Here is a 19,439-nt window from a genome sequence, read left to right as displayed (position 1 = left end):
TGGTCCATGGACCAGCACCACTAGAGTTGCCAACGGTCATGTTAGAAATGCAAATTCTCAGGCCCTACCCCAGGTAAACTTGAAATTAAAATCTGTATCTTAACAAGATTCCTAGGAGATACTTGTGCAAGGTACAGGTTGAGAAGTACTGGCTAGAATAGATTATTGAGGACGATGGAGATGATTTAGAAGAAGCCCTCTGTTGAGGACTGAATGCTGGTGTCCCCCACTCTCACTTTCATATTGAAATCCTCACCTCCAATGTAGTGGTATTAGGAGATGGGAACTTTGGGTGGTAATTAGGTCACGAAGGTGGAGCCTTCATGAATGGGAATAGCACTCTTACAAAAGAGACCCCAGAGAGGTCCCTAGCCCCTTCAGCCACGTGAGGACACTGTGAGAAGACAGCCGTCTATGAACCAGGAAGTGGCTCTCACGAGACACCAAATGTGCAGGTGCCTTAATCTTGGACTTTCAGCCTTCAGAACTGTGAGAAATAATTCTCTGTTGTTTAAGCCACTCAGTCTACGGTGATTTGTTTTAACAGCCCTAACTAAGACACCCTTCTCAAGTTCCCTCTTCTCTGCCTCAAAAGGTCTTTGGAATTTGACTTTCATTCTCTTCATTGCCCCAAACTCAGCTTCCTCACTTGTGACACAGAGACAATGTTTCCCTCTTGGGGTTGCTGTGAAAGCTGAGAGGGCAAACACACGTGCAAGCCCAATAGACTATCAGGGGTCCTCAAACTTTTTGAACAGGGGGCCAGTTCACTGTCACTCAGACCGTTGGAGGGCCGGACTATAATTTAAAAAAAAACTATGAACAAATTCCTATGCACACTGCACATATCTTATTTTGAAGTAAAAAAACAAAACGGGAACAAATACAATATTTGTATTTGCACGTGGCTCGCGGGCCGTGGTTTGAGGACCCCTGGCTACATTGTCTATTCTTAACTTGGTTTCCTCACCATTCCTTCCAAGAGAAAGATTCTTGCCTGTATTTTCCATCCTGTTTTCTCCCACCTATGGCCAGACCTAATTTACCATCTCATTTTCTCCTCTCAACCTTTCTTCTGCACCAGACACATTCCCTTTGCATTAAAACATATTATCTTGCCCTCACTGGTTTGACTCAGTGGATAGAGCATCGGCCTGTGGACTGAAGGGTCCCAGGTTCAGTTCTGGTCAGGGCATGTGCCTTGGTTGCTGGCATATCCCCAGTAGGGAGTGTGCAGGAGGCGGCTGATTGATGTTTCTCTCTCATTGATGTTTCTAACTATCCCTCTCCCTTCCTCTTTGTAAAAAAGCAATAAAATATATTTTTAAATAAACACATTATCTTTTCCTCATCCTCCCAGAACCCTGAAATTTTGTTCCATCTCTGAACTTCCTTTCACTTCTATCCCTAAAACGGAAGAGTAATTGCTGCTTCCAAAGGTTCAATGCTCCACCCCATACTCTTCAATCCCACCATCTCACCCACTCCAGCTTCCAGAACTCACCTGGTTCTGCTTTAAGATTACAAAACCTTTTCCATTACTAACTTATTGGCCCTTTCTTGGGACTTAGTCTAACACAAGTTTCTTTCAATTGCAACCAAGAGAACCCTGACCAAAAAGAAAAGAAAAAAAGAAAAACAAAAACAGAAATAAAAAATTTCATTACTTAAACCCCCAAATAAGATGAAGGAACCTCTGAGTTTCGTGCTCAGAGTTTGTATTGTATGAAATGTGAAAATAGGACCCAGAAGAGTAATTTTTCATATAATAACTAAAATGCTTTTTAACTAACTTAGGAGGACTCTCACTTTTGGTGTATTTAACAGACAGGCTCTACTCAAAGACTCTGTCAACCATGTGTTAGCCAACAAACTCACTGAAGATAGAAAAGAAAAAAAATTAGTTTAAAATTCCTAAGAAAACAAGAGGGTACGTGGTAAACTGAAATGCAGTAAACAACATCTAATTTTAACTTTTAATACGATTTTTTCCTGGCCCAAAGAAGTAGACACATTTCAGTAATTTTGCTTGTTTATTTACCACTCATAACAACTCTCCTAGTTAAATGTTCCAAACCTTTTAAGGAATGAAAAAGAAAATCCACAGGGGAATATAATTTCATGTTTGTTCTCCAATCCACGCTGAATTTCGCTTGGTTTGGTCATTTGACGGTGAGAGAATGGTTTCGATGGAGGGAAAGTAATTTCTTGACTCTAGCTCAAAAGGGATAAAAGAAATGTGGACAGAAATTGGAATCTTTGAAGTCTCTTCTAAGAAGGATAATTTTGGAAAATGGGCAAAAAGTCAAGTATTAAATGTCCACACTTCAGACACAACTCAATCTTCCTTCCTGTTCTTCTACTCTCTAGAGAATCTATCTTCTTTTTTTCCTAGTCAAAGCACTCATTTACCAAGTGCTGAATTTTCACTATAAATTGTTTGTTTTTCTTCTACAAAGAATTTATGATTCTTTTAAACTAAGTAATGACCTATAAATAAATGTATTACTGACAATTTAAAAGCAAAGCAGATGTTTATACTGGGGTGTACCCTGGCCATTTAACTTGAGAAATATTCATTCATCAACCAGTGTTTACTGAATACCTAGGCAGCACTAGACACTGGACTAGGGTGGATGGTCCAACTTTGAAGCCACAGACAGGCCCTGTCCATGTGGAGCTGGCGTTCTCTCTTCTCTTTTCAGGAGGAAGAGAAATTCTTAGATCAAAAGGGCAATTATCTTAATCATTCTCTGAGATATTCTTTCATACTTAATGATTTTTTTTTATTTCTATAGCTAAACAAAATTTATAGCTTATTTGAATCTAAATGTTTCAAAGGTCCTTGAATTTTCTTATTCTCGCTGTGCAAAGAAATAAAGTGAAAAAGACTCCTAATCAATGTCAATAAATTGGCTCAATGCATGTATAACATTTAAAATTATTTTTCACATTTAAATTTTGCCGAGGTAAATGTCAGCTTTTTTCGTTTTCTGGGAAATATAAATGGATCAATGTAACATACCCCATTGAATGATATTTTTTATATTCTTTTACGAGGCTATCAACTGGAAATATCTTCAAATGTTTTTTTAAAAATCAAGAAATTTGATAAAAAGAGTTCTGGTTGTTTCATCTCATTTTATCAGCCTAGATGATGCTTGGGTTTTGCCATCTCAATTCTCTGAATTTCCTCATCAGTAAAATATAACATCTAAATCAGCACTAAAATTCCTTTAATAAGTTGTAAAATTATATTATTCTATGGCTATAAGTTTTTTTAGAATTCAATAATGGTTTAAGATATCCTGAAATGATAAAAAGTAAGTATTTATGGCCATGAGATATTTATTTTATTGATAAAGGCAACTTTTATGATAAAAGTACTTACACTGAAAATAATTCTTACACAGTTTTAAGTAAAAATTTAGAATAGAGCAAAGTATTATCCCTTTATAAATCTAAATACTAATGAAGGTACTTGCAAGAGTTATCGAAAAGTTGGTGTTTTGTCACAAACAGTGCAATTATGGATTTATTTTTTAAAATATTTTTGTTGATTTTTTGCGAGAGAGGACAGAAGAGGGAGTGAGAAACATTGGTGTGAGAACAAGATATCAATAGGCTGCCTTCTGCATGCCCCGCCCGCGTCCCCCGCCCCCCACCCGGTATCCAGCCTGCAACCCAGGCATAAACCCTGACCACAAATAGAACTGGCAGCCTCTCTGTGCATGGGACAATGCCCAAACAACTGAGCCACACTAGCCAGGGCGCAATTATAGATTTCTTGATTAAAATAGAAGAAAATGAGAAAGTGTTTGCATCTGATCAAGCCCCATGAGATTATTATATCTCATTAAACCAATTGAAGAAAACCAAAACCACTAAAATTTTAGGATAAGCCTTCCGAATTCTAAAAGATGCCAAGGCCATTTAATTGAGAATGAGTAAAATAGTAATTATTACCCACCAGTCAGATGGGAAAGTGACAAAAGTACTCAAACTGGAGCTTTTCAAATAATTATGACAGGAGACATGGCTAAAAGATACATGATTTATCCTGTGGCTTATAACTAAAATAGCAATAAATCAAGGGTTTAATATTTCAACAGTCCATTTGGAAGCTAGACCCAGAAGAGCTGCCCATGAAGATAAATGCCACAGCATGCCAGCTATTTTTTCCTTAATGCAAAATATATCATTTCAGCACCCTCCACTTGCCAGATGGGATGCAGTGAGGGCTGTAGTTCCAGAGGGCACAAACTAAATTATCTGACTTGTGGATTCTATTTTGGAATTTTCCTTTCAGCAGAATCTCTTCCGTTCCCTAAGCTTCTGTAAGTCGATACAAGTCAAAACTATTATTTCCTTAGCCTTTGGGGATGGTTCTGTTTACTGAACTTTTCCCCTTTAATCTCACCTAAATAGTCAACAATTAGCACATAAAAATATATTAAGATTTATATTGTGCACACACACAAGAGAAAAACCCAAGTTGAAATGTTTATTGCTTTAAGCTGAAATCCCTAATTATTATTTTGAAAGGTCAGAGATCTGGATCATTTCTGGGTTCAATGACTTAAGTAAAACTAGCATGACAGTCAGAGGGAAACTTTACAGACATTGTTGTACAGACTTTTTTTATTTTACAAATGAGAATGCAGACACCTAAGTGAATGGTTTTAGCTAAAGTTACGTAACTAAAAATGGAAGTTATGTCTACTCACTCTAACCCGTGTGTGAAGTGTCCTTTGGTAAGGAATGCTGCCCATGTTCAAGGCCCTGTGTTAAGTTTCCATGGATGGTTTTATTGAATCTCATTTCCAAATGATGAGGGCTATGTGTAGATGAATAATTTTTTTTTTTAAAAAGGCCCTGATTCTCCACAGCTCTCTGTATCTATGTTCTTTGCAATATAACTTGCAGGTCCCCTAAATGAGAGATTTGCCTATCTCTTGGATGTGGGCAAGTCCTATGACTTGTTTTGGTCAAAGAAGGAAGAAGAAACAAGACCTCTTTAGAGACCTCGCTCTCTTCCACTCGTTCTCAGCTGGATGCCTTCCTGTGGGATGATGAGAGATGTGGATCAGTCATCTGTGCTGACCCAACTGGTGGTCAGCCAACCTCCAGAAGTAGAGGCCCTAAGTGACTGGCAGCTGAACCAAAGACACATAAGTGAGCTCAGCCAACACCAGAAGAACCGTCCAGTTGAGTTAAACTTCAATTGCTGCACAGAATCAAGAGCTTCAGGGGTGGGGAACCTTTTTTTCTGCCAAGGGCCATTTGGATATTTATAACATTATTCCTGGGCCATACAAACATTTATCATCTTAAAAATTAGCCTGCTATATTTGGTCACACATTTAATTAACTCACCCCTAATGCCTTGACAGGGCCAGCACAAATGATTTGGCGGACCTTATATGGCCCTTGAGCTGGACGTTCCACACCCCTGAAAATGGTTACTGTTTTAAGCCAATAAATTTTAAGGTGTTTCTTATGCAACAACAGTGACTCATAAAGGTGGGTATAAGTAGGTTTCAGTCCACAAATTGTACCCCTAACCACTGTAAGCCCCTTGGCAGGAGCACATTTAAGGACATTCGGTCCACACAGAATCCCTTCATCAGTATGAGGACCAGAGTAGGCATTCAATAATTTTAAATGGGTGAATGAATTATATAAGCATACTTTATACTTTCTAACTTGCCCAATTTCCTAAAATAATAAATGAAAAGATACAGTATGAACTCTGTGGGTGAAAAAAACAGAAGACAATCCAACAGAAAAATAGGCAATGGATGTGAATAGGCAGTTTGTGGGAGAAAGGAATACAAATGGCCAAAACACACATAAATATGCTTATTTTTTCTCATAATTAAAGCAATATGATTTAAAATTAATACAATTTATAACCATGTAGTTATCATTTTTAACTATACATGTAATACTTGTATATTGTATACTAATAAAGGGGTAATATGCTAATTAGACCGGATAGACCAGATGTCTTCCAGACATCTTCCGGATGTCCTTCCGGACAAAGCCACAGTGGAGGGGGTTGAGGCAGAGGCGGTTAGGGGCGATTAGGCAGGCAGGCAGTGAGCGGTTAGGAGCCAGTGGTCCTGGATTGCGAGAGGGATGTCCCATATTGGAGAGGGTGCAGACTGGGCTGAGGGAACCCCGCACCCCACCCCCAGGCATGAATTTCATGCACTGGGCCTCTAGTATAATATAAGTAATATATAAATATTAAATATAACATAATGTAATATATAATATAATTTTTAACATCATATATGAAATATATGTATATATGTAAATATATATGTATTTTATGTAAATATACACAGCGAGAACTATATATATGCATACATTTGTATGTACAGGGGTGGAAAAAAGTAGGTTTGCAGTAGATTATATGAAAAATAATACAGCAGTTAATAATACAAGTATAAACTGTGTTTTGCATACTGACAACTGTAAACCTACTTTTGCCCATCCTTATAAGTATGTATATGTGTGTGTGTGAATATATATATACATATATATAAATATATATATGCTTATATTTGCTCATAATTAAAGGAATGCAATTGAAGATTAATATAATTTCTAACTATATAAATACCATTTCTAATTATATATACAGTAAGAAATATGTGTATATGTAAACATATATGTATACATACATATATGTGTATGTGTGTAAATATATACTATAGATGTGTATATAGCTACATACATATGTAGCTATATACATATACGTATACATATATATGTGTAAATACATATACACAGACATGAAAAGAAAAATAGCAACTCCATTAGGGTTACCCAATGATGATCAGGAAAACTGAAACATAAGAACACATTTTGACAATTATTTCATTCCTTATTTCATTAATAAAGTCTTTTATTTATTTGTCATTTCCTCCTTGGCAGAGAATGTAAAGTTTTGGGGAAAATTATATTGTTATTTCCCAAGACAAATGACATTATGTTCAAGTCAGACTGTTGGAGGAAGACAGAAAACACTAGCACAACTAGTGTAGCAATACTTCCTGACACTGCAATTCCTCCTGGTTCATAGACTTCAGCCGGGCAGCCACAGAAGGGAAATCATTCAAGATTGGCTCCCAGACAGGCAGCAACAGCAAATGGTGCTGATAGAAATCATTAAAAGGAAGAGGATGAGCCCGCTCAGGCTGTAGCAGGATGTCAGAAAATGCAATACAGGCCTAGCTGGTTTGGCTCAGTGGATAGAGCATCAGCCTGTGGACTGAAGGGTCCTAGGTTTGATTCCGGCCAAGGGCACATGCCCGGATTGCGGGCTCCACCCCCAGTGGGGGGCATGCAGGAGGCAGCCGATGTATTGCGGGGGATGCGGGGAACTTGCACTTAAAACAATGTTTTCTGTACATTACCTCATTATTGCTTCTTATAGTTTAATGAAGTGAGGATTATTTTTATCTTCAATGGACAAATGAGGAAGTACAGCTACCCAGTGCGGGAGCATTGGCCAGAAATGATGAGATTTGAGACAAGACCTGCACTCATCACCACTCTCATCCCGATGTGTCATCTATTCACAGCTGATCAACATTCACCCAGAGCTTTCACTACCCCGAGCTTTCACTGTGAAACACCTGGACTGGCAGGGAACTGGGGAACTCAGGTGGATGGGCACTAGTGTGGGTTTGGAGCCACAAATGATTGCTTTTGGGACAGGCAGGAGGATGCATGAGAAGATCATGGGCCATTAATGTTGATGTGAAGGGAGGAAGGAAGACATGAATGGGATTAGAACACGTGGGAGACTTAAAAGTACAACAGAGGAGAAAAGGCGGGATGCAAAGCAAAACTAAACAAGCCTCTGCACCGAATAGAGAGTGATGACTGAGAGAAAGCGAGGAAATAGTTCCTTAAAGCTCCCAAGAAGGAAGAAATGAGAAAACAAAATGTCAGGCCAGGCACTGCTGAGACGGAGGAGCAGCCCATGGACATCACCACAAAAGCCCCTCTCACTATGCTGAGGGTGTCAAGCCTTGAATTCTGACGCTGTGGCTGATTGAGAGTGATGGAGAAATCCTCAGGGAGATCCCCTCAGGATTTCCTCCACTTAGCAAAGTCACTTCAAAATTAAAATCTAACCCTGACTGAATGGGCAAAACTCAGGGTCAACCTTTGGCAGCTGATGAAAAAAGATAAACAAGTTACAGCCAATTCCTGTATAGCTCTTCCTTGGTACAGGGGTCCTTAATTGGCGTCCACAGATCCTCATAATTTCTGTGGAAAGATTTTAGGGAGCACAGGAACTTAAATAAGGTTGAGAAACTTATGTCTTCATTTTCACTCACCTCCACCTGAAAGTAACCATTTTCTTTTATTGTGAATTTAGGCCGGAAATCACAGGAGCAATTTCCATAGGATCTGTGACTTGGGCACCAATAGATACTCATCCAGCTTGATGATCAGCTGTCAGTAGTCAGAAGTTCTATTTCCCAATTCAACTAAAATAAATTTTAGGCTCATTCTAGTCTTGTTGAGCAAAGGTAAGGGTAGATAGCTCTAGAACTGCGCTTCTTCAACTTGAATGTGTAACAGGTCACCTGGGACTCCTCTTAAAATGCAAATTGTGATTTAGCAGGTGGCGCCAGGTGAGTAGGGGACTTCACTTGAAGTAACCAGACTGCAGAGCTATTTGGATATAGAACTTTAAAGATGAAGATCCTTATGTGGGCATGCATAAAAAATCCTTTGAAGGTATAGTCTATGTCACGTGGTGCGCATTTTACACCTCCCTGATAATATGAACAATTTCTTAAAATAGTCCCCTGGTGTTTATCAGTGTATACAGTTAGACAAACAGTTCTCACAAGTGCATTTTCATATCAATTTGTTGAGACCTCTATTATTTCATTTATTCACCTGGTAATATAACTGTTTGTAATATATGTTCTCTCAGTGTGTGGTGACCATGTCTTCATCTTTATCTCCAGTGTCTACCAGAGCATTTTGTAAACATTTACTTTTTTATGAATATTTAGCAGGTAGCTTACCGATGCCATGGTTTCTTTCTAGATCCTTGAACTGTGGGTGCTGGCATTTGAAAAGCCTTAACAAAGATACATGTGTATTTAATTCCCAAAGCAATTTTGGAAGATAAAATATCTTGTTTTAATTTTTCTCATCACCCTAATACTCCTTTTTACCTGGGGCCTACTGACTTTTTAATTACACTTCCGTTTGTCTAATTTAGCCTAAAAGCCTAGTCATAATTCAGAACCACAACCAAAGATAGAATTGACAGTTCTGCATGACTTTCACTAAAAAGATTTTCCAACAGAAATGGAGTTGACCGAAAGTTCTGATACACACATCAGCTAGAAGGCATGACGTGTATATTGCGGATGCTCCCCAATAGCTCTAAAATAAACTTTGGTTCTAAATCAGGGGTCCTCAAACTACGGCCCGTGGGCCAAAACATTTATCCAGCTCGCCGGGTGTTTTTGCCGCCGCTGCCTGTTGCTTAGCAGCCGACTAGTTTTTTTTTTAAACTATAGTCCAGCCCTCCAACGGTCTGAGGGACAGTGAACTGGCCCCCTGTTTAAAAAGTTTGAGGACCCCTGTTAAATCCACGGTCTTTGGGCTGAGCCCTCTTAACAAAGGCCCATATGTGTGTGTCCAAAGACCCACAGTGTTTGGGGCTTTATCTGAGCTCCAAATCCACAATTTAAAAACCATTGAACTGTACACTTTAAGTGAGTGAATTGCATGGTCTGTGAAATAAATCTGTTAAATAAAAAAGAGAGCCCTGGCCAGTGGGCTCAGCTGGTTGGGTGTCATCCATGCATTGAAAGGTTGCCAGTTTGATTCCCGTTCAGGGCACAATGGCCAGGTTGCAGCTCAGTTCCCTGAATGGGGCATGCAGGAGGCAGCCAATCAATGTTTTGCTCTTACATCAATATTTCTCTCTCTCTCCCTCTCTGTTCCTCTCTCTCTAAAAGTAAAATATAAAATACCTTTTTAAAAGAAGAGAAAAAGAGAGAGTGGCACGGTATCCAATCATCCTAATGAAGGAGTTGGCCGTGTACTCACAAGTCGATACATAGATTTGAGGTCATTATCATAACGTTGGCTTGGCATCTGAATTAGTGGAGGCACCTGCACTATGGTTTAAAGCAGGAGTTCTAGTCTAGAGTCAGCAGATCAAGGTTCAAATCCCAACTGCACCACTTTCTAGTTGTGAAACCTTGGGAAAGTCACTACATTTCTCGGTAAGATTTTTAATCTGCTAAATGGGCTTACAGTAGTACCAAAACCCAGTGGTTACAATGAGGGTTAAATTGGGCAGTTCCTATAAATGGCTTAGCACAGTGCATAGCCCCATGGTGGGTGCCCAATACACAGTAATTATGTTATTACTATTTTCTGGAGTACTAGGGATGCTGCACTAGAGAAAGCCAGATGGTAGTGTTTGCAGTGTGTCCCAAAGCCATTATCTCCCATTAAACTTCACTTTGACTTTCTCGGGTTCTGTCCCGGGCAATCCCTTCCCTATATCAAACTCAACTGCTGCACCACGGTTCAGGTCTTAGCTTAATGGTTCATAAACAAGGGGGCCCATCAAAATCATGCGAAGCTCATAAAAGACAAATCCTGTGTCTCCAAGTGTGGTCCCTAGACCAGGAGCATCAGCACCAGAGGCCCTTTGAGAGTTCCAGTCTGTGGAATCGGGAACTCAGGCTGGGACCCAGCGATCTGCTCTAACAAGCCCTCTAGGTCCGTGGTTGGCAAACCGTGGCTCGTGAGCCACATGCGGCTCATTGGCCCCTTCAGTGTGGCTCTTCCACAAAATACCATGTGCAGGCGCACGTACAGTGTGATTGAAACTTCGTGGCCCATGTGCAGAAGTTGGTATTTTGTGGCAGAGCCACACTCAAGGGACCAAAGAGCCACATGTGGCTCACGAGCCGCAGTTTGCTGAGCCGCAGTTTGCCGACCACTGCTCTAGGTAATTCTGACACAGGCTGAAGTTGACAATAATTGACCAAGTGAGTTCTGATTTTGACTAGCTCCTCCTGCGATTTAGACCTACTCACTGGCATATTGCCATTGGGAATCAGTAATCGAACAACAGAATTGCACTTTATCCTGGCTACACCGCCCATGGATAGCCAACCTGCCAACAGAAACTGCCTCAGAACTCACTTACATGGACCCACCTTCAACAAGGAAATGGACAGGTCATACAAACACCTCTCAGAACCCATTTCCTCTGGGGACACTAATTTCTATAAAGCTAACTCGTTTGTTTTGTTTGGGGCACAAGCTTGTTCCAAGGCTAGTTGATTGATTCATTTAATTTACCTATCACCAAATATTTTTCATGTCCCTACTATGTGTCAAGGCATCAACATTTTGGAAGATAAAACTGATCATTAACAGAGACGATGGCATTTTATTTCATTGGGAGCCTGAGCAATTGGGTAGGCAACACTCCATGCTTACCATTTAGTAGGCTGTATAATTGTTTTTCGTTCTTGAGAAGCCCAGAGTTACAATGAAAGTGAACATTTATTAGCAGCATGGTCTTAATCTTTTTAAAGTGTTTTCCAGTTCTTTGTAAGATTGTAAAATCTCAAAAAAATATTATAACACCCAAATAAGTCAGTGAAAATAAAAGCAATAACACATAGCCTCATTCGGGAGCAGAGAGGAGCTTGGTAAAGATGCTGGAAGAAGGGAATTATAAAATATTAGTATGGTGAACACTAGACATGTCCAGTTCTAAGAAATGATGATTTTCTGCTTTAAAAAACCCAGGTTCTGGGTTTTTATTTTTTGTAAGTTAATCATGTGTTAAGTCATATGTCATTATATGGATCTGAAAAACATATCTTACCTCTCTCTATAACCTGGAAAAACATATCTTCCCTCTCTCAATAACCTGGCATCAAAATAATATTATTGGGGAAGGAAGCAGCAGGAAGGCGCAGCCACATCTGCCGCAGTCTAACTTTAATTTATTCAAAGTTTTCATCAAAAGTTTTCTATAGAAAATAGGGTTCCAGCCATACAAACATAAACCATGTTTCTTGGGCTTACCAGTTTAATGTGTTCTCGCTTCTGGTATTTTTCACTATAATACTGTTCTTGTCGAAGATTAAGCAGTTGCTGTTGTTGCTTGTCCTTCAAGTCTATTAACTTCTGGGTCATTTCGGCATCCAGAGCAGCCAGATCTTGCTCAATGGTTGATGAGCCGTGGTCAGGGCTGCTGGGTTCCGATCTGCGAAGACACAGAACTTAACTCACAAAACATGCAGGTCACAGTACGGTGGAGGGTAGTGGTTCACCAGGTTTCCTCCTAGAGAGAGCACTGTGTTTGGAAATAAATATTTCGATAATCCACCTCAAGTACAGGCTGAAGTGCCGAGGACAAGACATTTGTGACCACTCAATATGTGCCAGGCACTTTCTACACTACAAAAGGCTTTCACAACAATGCAATGAGGAGAATGACTACCTCCAGTTAACATCTGAGGAAGCCAAGGTTCACTGACACACTGTGCCTAAGGATACTGCGAGGGGAGGGTACTGCAGTGCTGCTCACCTGAGGACAGACACCTGGGGGAAAGCAAGGTCTTAAGAACAGCAACGAACCCTGGTTGGTTGCTCAGTGGTTAGAGCATTGGCCCTTAGACCAAAGGGTCATAGGTTTGATTCCAGGTCAAGAGCATGTACCTCATTTGCAGGTTTGATCCCTGGTCCCAGTTGGGGAGGCAACCAATCAGTGTCTCTCTCTCACATCAATGTGTGTTTTTTTTCCTCTCTCTCTTTCCCCCTCCTTTCTCCATTCTACTCTCTCTAAAAATCAATAGAAATAATATCCTCAGGTGAGGCTTATAAAAGAACAAACAATTACAGCACAGAATCATGCATGCCAGTGTCTGGAGAGAAACTATCCTTATATGATCTGCTCGACACATTATGTGGACAGCTCAGTTGAGATGATGGATATATGAATAAAAAACAAATCTAAAGAATATTATATCCATTCATTGCTGAGTTATTTTCAGAAGTTTAAGATGTATGAAGGAGGCTGGGAGGTGGCAGACATGATCAGGCCTCAGTGGCTTTGCCTTTTAAAAGGAGGCTCTCCTGATGTGTCCTTTGATCCTAGATGCTTAGGAACTTCCATCTGTGTGTTGAGGGGAAGTATTAGAAAATAACCAAGGGAACAAGGCTTCTGCATCTTTTGTAAAAGCAGAGTTGAAAATATCCCCCATTGCCTAATGTTGCCTGTTTAAGATCCATGAGATGAATTCTTCTATAATTTAATACCAGGAACATGTTTGTCTCTCTTGGAAAAGCAAGCAAGTTTCCTTTAATCAGATGAGGAGAATTGTCTAACCCATATTTCCTTTTCTCAGAAGATAAGAGCTATATTCAATGTTTAAGGACTGAAACTGCATTAAATGGTTGGTGCTATCCAGTAGAAATACAACATGAGCCACAGTTAATTTTTTTCTACATATGTGATCTAAAAATTTTAGTAGCTACCTTAAAGAGTAAAAAGAAATGAGTGAAATTAATTTTAATAATATATTTTATATAACCTAATACATCCCCAATATTAGCACTTCAACATGCAATTATAAGAAAATCAATGTGGTAGGTTCATATAAAAATGAGTTATTTCATATTCTTTTCTTTTTAAATAAAGTCTTTGAAATCTGGTATTTATATTATACTTACAGCACATTTCAAATTCTATGAGCCACTTTCCAAGGGCTCAACAGCCACTTGTGGCTAATGACTCCCGTGTTGGACAGCAGGCCTACAAAACTGGTAACCACTCAGTCTGTGTGTATGTATGTGTGTATGTTGTTTTTCTTTCTCTGCTTTTTGTAAGATTTTTACACACGTCTTCTGTAAATAACTTCAACGCTCTATTGGAAGTTTGCAGAATAAGACATAAGTAAATAAATATGTGAATAAATAAATGACTACGTACATATCACTAAAATAGGAATTTAGGAGAAGTTTTAGGCCAAGCTTTACTGGAACTGTTTATGTAATTGCAGGTAAATGTTAATGCCATTAGCTTTCAGCTTCTTCCTTGAAGAAGTGACAAAAGTTCACCCAGATGGCTTGTGAGGCAGCTCCAGTTCTTAGAAGTAAAGGTTTTGCTGCTTTTTAAAACCCTAGTACTGGGTTTTGATTGTGCTTTTAAGTTAATCACATGTTAAATCTTGTTTTCACAATAAGGATCTGCAAAAGGCACCTTACCTCTCTCTATAACCTGGCATCAAGATAAGATTACTCAGTAAAGAAGTGGAAGGGATGTAGTACAGCCCTCCAACTCTCACTGACAGGTAGCTACATGCTCACATGGTTCCCACATGACCACATCAGTTACTGTGCATGAGCATTATGTAGGTCATGTTAACTGCTGTGCCCTCCAGGCATACAGTTGGTGCTCAATAAACACTGGTTGAATAATTGTGTGAGAGATGCCTCTCCACGTCAAGTCTGGGTGCATGAAGCCGTGGGGACCCCTGGATCCAAACACTAGGGTTACCTGTACAAGGCTTTGTGGGTTAACGATGGGGCAGCAAAGAACAGGTGAAACTTCTTTCTGTATGACAAATTATCTCTTCAACTAGGGTCTAGGTCAGCCGTGGACAAACTACGGCCCGCGGGCCGGATCCGGCCCGTTTGAAATGAATAAAACTAAAAAAAAAAAAAAAGACCGTACCCTTTTATGTAATGATGTTTACTTTGAATTTATATTAGTTCACACAAACACTCCATCCATGCTTTTGTTCTGGCCCTCCGGTCCAGTTTAAGAACCCATTGTGGCCCTCGAGTCAAAAAGTCAAAAAGTTTGCCCACCCCTGGTCTAGGTACATGGAAAAATTTCATACCCACTAGGTTGGCGGCTGTATTATGGGAAGTCAGCCAGTTGATACTGGGCTCATAGGCTAGGACTCCCTGCATATCTATTCTCAGAATTTAGTCACATCAAGAAATTCAGTCCACAAGCAAAACTAAGCTGAGGTGACAGAAGAGATACATAATGGAAGGAATGGGTTGGCTTTCCATCTTGCAGTGGTCGAGGTGCAAAATACAGTACAAAACAGGAAAAAAATCCACATAAATGTCTCTCTTCCTCATGCCATCAAACAAATCATACTCATTCAACTTACTTTTTCTTACTATCCTTTCTGGCTGTCTTCTCCAAAGCCGCTCTCCTTCTTAGGTAGTCATTCTGAATTTCATTATACTTTGTAGTGTGCTCCTTGATAAGGTCCGTGGTTTTCTTGTGGTGTCTCTTAACCAGCTCTTTCATTTCCTTGTAGTGCTTCTTTTGAAGTTTTACAAACGACTTCTGTTGCTTTAGCTCTTCAATAGTCTGCGCTTCCACTTCTGCAACAAAAGAGCAGAAAAGCTAACAGACATGGAAGGACTGAAAAGACAGACGTAGAGAGGAGTAACAGCAACTTGTGTGTCTGATCCTAGCCAACCCGAGCTTAAGAGCAGAGCTTTGATGTCGAGCTTAAGTGGGTTTCAGGGTGGCTCCGTCACTTGCCAACTTTGTGACAAGGTTACCAAATTTCTCAAAGACTCAATTTATTCACTTGTAACTTTTTTTAAAAGTTTGGGCTCCCTAGAAACAGAGCCCAAGAGGAGCAAGCCGGTGCATGTGATTCCCCGAGGGAGGCTCTCAGGAGGGGAGTGAGGGCAGCAGGTGGGGAAGGGGAAGCAGTTAAAGGTGATGTGGGCTTAGATGGAGGCTGGCTCCTGCCTGACCCAACTGGGCGCTCTGGAGTATGAACTGTACCACGGAGTTGGCCTCACCTTGAGGCAAGGGGGTCAGCATTTTGCATATTTGGGATAGTCCCTGGGGGGAGGCAGAGCCTACTAGAGCGGAAGCTTCCTTTTGGCTGAGAGCAATTTTTAAGAGCAGGAAAAGCTCTGAGCTGTTGTCAGCCATCGCTCACTGCAGCTTGAGGATGGGTCCGCCGGCGGGTAAAGGGGATCTGTGCGGGACACCAATAGCATCCACCTTAAGGATCACAAGGCTTCCCTACTTTTCAGGATTACTGTGCTGGTGAAATAGAAGAATTGCTGCCAAGCGTTTAGCGCAGTTTCTGGCAGTGTGCCTGTAGACGCTTCACTAATGATTGTTCAGGTTCTACAGCACCCTCTGCCAGGGGCACTATTCACAGTATAGACGTGGTAGGCCTGTACATTTATCAGTGTTCCAGTATAAAGCAATAAAGTGAAGGAAAGCCCATTAAGGTGATTTTCCCAGTGGCACCATTATATGGCTACATATTTTATCCACTGCTGGGAATTCATTTAATGTGAAACTTGACCTTAAGACATTCTGAATTTTATTGACATATCTGGTCAATTCTAGAAAATGCATTTAAAAATATGTTAACATTTCTGAAATTAAGATGGATCTTATAGTCAATGGAGTATAACAGTGTGCCAGCAATTTTTATCTCAGCCATCCATGAATAGTGGGTGCCTTAATGTTGACGATGTCCGAACTGCAATGAATTGCCATCTATTTGGACCTAGATTAAGTCATAGTTCACATGTTTCCATGCTTTCTTTGATTTGAACTTTCTGCTTCTGAGAGGGGGAAAAAACGTTATCATAAATATTTAGAACTGCCAAAAGATTCAGAAATAGCATACCTATGCCACGAATAACAACAGACCTGAGTAGAAGATGAGATAGCTAGTGAATTAATGTTGAAATCAGAATACAAATTGGTGTTCCTAAATGCTGAGGTCTTTAAGCAATTGAAATATGCTTCCCTTTCTTATAATGTGTCTAGTCTCCTGACATTAGATTCCTTTGGATAAAGAGGCTAGTGCGAAAATCAGGTACATTTATTTAATGGTTTCCCTCAGGCCCAAATAGACTCATTAGGATTGCATAGTAACTTATTATATTAATAATTTATAATCCCAAGGAATTGCTGCATTTTTGATGACAGATTCAATCCCATTTTTTTAAGAACAGTGTGCAGCACATCAGCTATGACAAGTAGCAACAGGGTTCAAGATGTTCCAACCTGTGTTTAAAAAAATTCCAGAGAAAACACTTAAAAAAAAGTCTGTGTATGAAAGGTTATAATTTGAATATGCTCTTAAGCATACAGATAATGTTCATTTATATAAAGAGTCAAATATCACTCATCAACAAGCCATCCAGAGATAATCACTGTTAGTTTATTGTACAGACCCTTGGCCTTTCTTCTATGCATTTATTTTTTAAATAACACTGGAATCATGCTCTATTTACACTTCTGTCTCTTGTTGTATGTGTCAACTTGTTACCCAGGGAACTAAATCTTTAAAACATGTTTTTAAAAAGACATTGTTGCCTGACTAGCGTGGCTCAGTGGTTCAGCATCAACTTATGAACCAGGAGGTCTCGGTTCCATTCCCAGTCAGGGCACATGCCCTGGTTGTAGGCTCCATCCCCACTAGGGGTGTGGAGGAGGAGGTAGCTGATCAATGATTCTCTCTCATTATTGATGTTCCTATCTCTCTCTCCCTCTCCCTTCCTCTCTGAAGTAAATAAACATATATATTTAAAAAAAATTCTTGAAGTAATTTTTTCTATGACTATTTTATGTATTATTTTGGTGAAACATAAATACATGCCTAAAAATATATAAATCGTAAAGATAAAGGCCTATACACTTTCACAAAGTGAGCATACTTCAACAACCATTACTCAGAACGGTGTAAAAATATCATCAGATGCTAGAGGCCCTCTTTTTGGTTCCTGCTCCCCATCAAATATAATCCAATCTGTGTTTCCAACACCATGAGTTAGTTTTGCTTGTTTTTGAACTTTATGTAGATGGAATCATAAAGAATGTGCTCATTCATGTCTGGCCTCTTTTCTTCAACAGGGGAAAGGGTGGTATTTACCTGTTAAAACACTATGAATAAGATCTTCTGTTTTGGCAGGTGCCTTTACAGAACCTGAAATAAAAAGATAAAATAAATAGGCATTTTTAACTTTTTACATTTTATTCTTCTTATAAAACAACGATTGGCCCTTGAGTCTAAATCTCTTTATGGAGAAATTACAAATTTGGGGAGAAAATTATTCCAAAAACTTCTAAGAAATGTTCTCCTTTTGTTACTTTGACGCAAACATAATTAAATGTGAATCTATATGTTCCATTTATAGAGAAAAAGTATATCCCTCCACTTGAAATAAAAACCAGCAACAAATTCAATTTAGGTAATGCTACTGCCACCTTTTGGAAAAAATCAAGAATGACAAGTGGTCTTTTAAAAATCAAATGCTGACAAGTTGGCACTAATCACTAACTAACTTGTTGCAGACAAGTTCTATTGGATGCCAAGATCGCTGGGTAAATGTTTAAGGAGAAACAGGATAGCTGCATCATCTAAAAGTATCTCCCCCAGTCTAGCTGTTAACTATGAAGGAGAAAACCATAACTTTCAGTGGAAAGCTGGTAGTCATCACCTGAACCAAGTGCTCCAACACCACCAGGGAGGAGACACATCAATACCAGGTTCCCCTGACATGCTGCACTGAGAAGGGTGTGACATCACCTCTGTGATGTCCTTGCCAAACATGTAGTACTTCAGCCTAATCATGAGAAAACATCAGGCTGGTCCAAATGGAGGGCTATTCTGCAAAATACCTGACCAGAACTCTTCAATAGTGTCAAGGTCATGAAAGACAGGACAGACTGAGGTCCGTCATAGGTTAACGGAAAATAAGGAGACATGACCATTAAACACAGTGTGGGATCCTGAGTTGGAACCTGGGATCGTCATATAAAGACATTAGTGGGAAGTGGGTGAAGTTCAAACAAGGTCTGTCGTTCAGTTCAGGGTGCTGAGCCAAGGTTGATTTCCTGGCCTGAGAGTCATACTATGATTCTGACAGATGTTAACATCAGAGAAGTGCAAATCATTTTTGTAATGCTGTCTGTTCCATTTTAAAAAATTATTCTGTATGTCCAATTTTTTCAAAACATGAAATCCCCCCCCCCCCCAAAAAAAAAGTCTAAATGCTCTTCTACTAGCCAAAGCAAAGCACAACTGGGGAATAGGGGAGGCCAGGGGAAGGCCAAGGGAGAAAAGAAAAAAAAAAGAGACACATGTAATACTCTTTGTAATACTTTAAACAATAAAACAAAATTTAAAAAAAGCAAAGCACAAGGCTATTATCACTCACATATTTAAATGACTTATTTATATTCCACAAGCACTCAAAAGTTTGTATTTGCCATATAAAAATCTTCATTTGAAAATATCACTTCTTGTTCCTGATCAAGTCGTCTTACTGTTACTGCTCTCAACAACCTTCTTGAAAGCATAGGCCCCAGTCATATCTCAGACACATTTAATATGATTTGT

General features: G+C 39.6%; 1 protein-coding gene across 4 annotated transcripts in view; it reads right to left on the bottom strand.

The window, feature by feature from the left end:
* Positions 1-19,439, bottom strand: part of PLCB1 (phospholipase C beta 1) — a 628,875-nt gene that overhangs the window by 77,249 nt on the left and 532,187 nt on the right. For all 4 annotated transcript variants that reach the window (XM_036322262.1, XM_036322263.1, XM_036322264.1 and 1 more), the window contains exons 25-27: positions 17,970-18,023; positions 15,216-15,435; positions 12,112-12,292 (exon numbers count right to left, since the gene is read on the bottom strand). In XM_036322262.1, coding sequence (XP_036178155.1) covers positions 12,112-12,292; positions 15,216-15,435; positions 17,970-18,023 — 455 coding nt within the window. The remainder of the gene's footprint in view (positions 1-12,111; positions 12,293-15,215; positions 15,436-17,969; positions 18,024-19,439) is intronic.

The sequence above is a fragment of the Myotis myotis genome, unplaced genomic scaffold (assembly GCF_014108235.1).
Source record: "Myotis myotis isolate mMyoMyo1 unplaced genomic scaffold, mMyoMyo1.p scaffold_m19_p_9, whole genome shotgun sequence".
Lineage (NCBI taxonomy): Eukaryota > Metazoa > Chordata > Mammalia > Chiroptera > Vespertilionidae > Myotis > Myotis myotis.
Note: the sequence above shows the minus strand (reverse complement) of the source record. Positions and strands in the feature narration are given on the sequence as shown.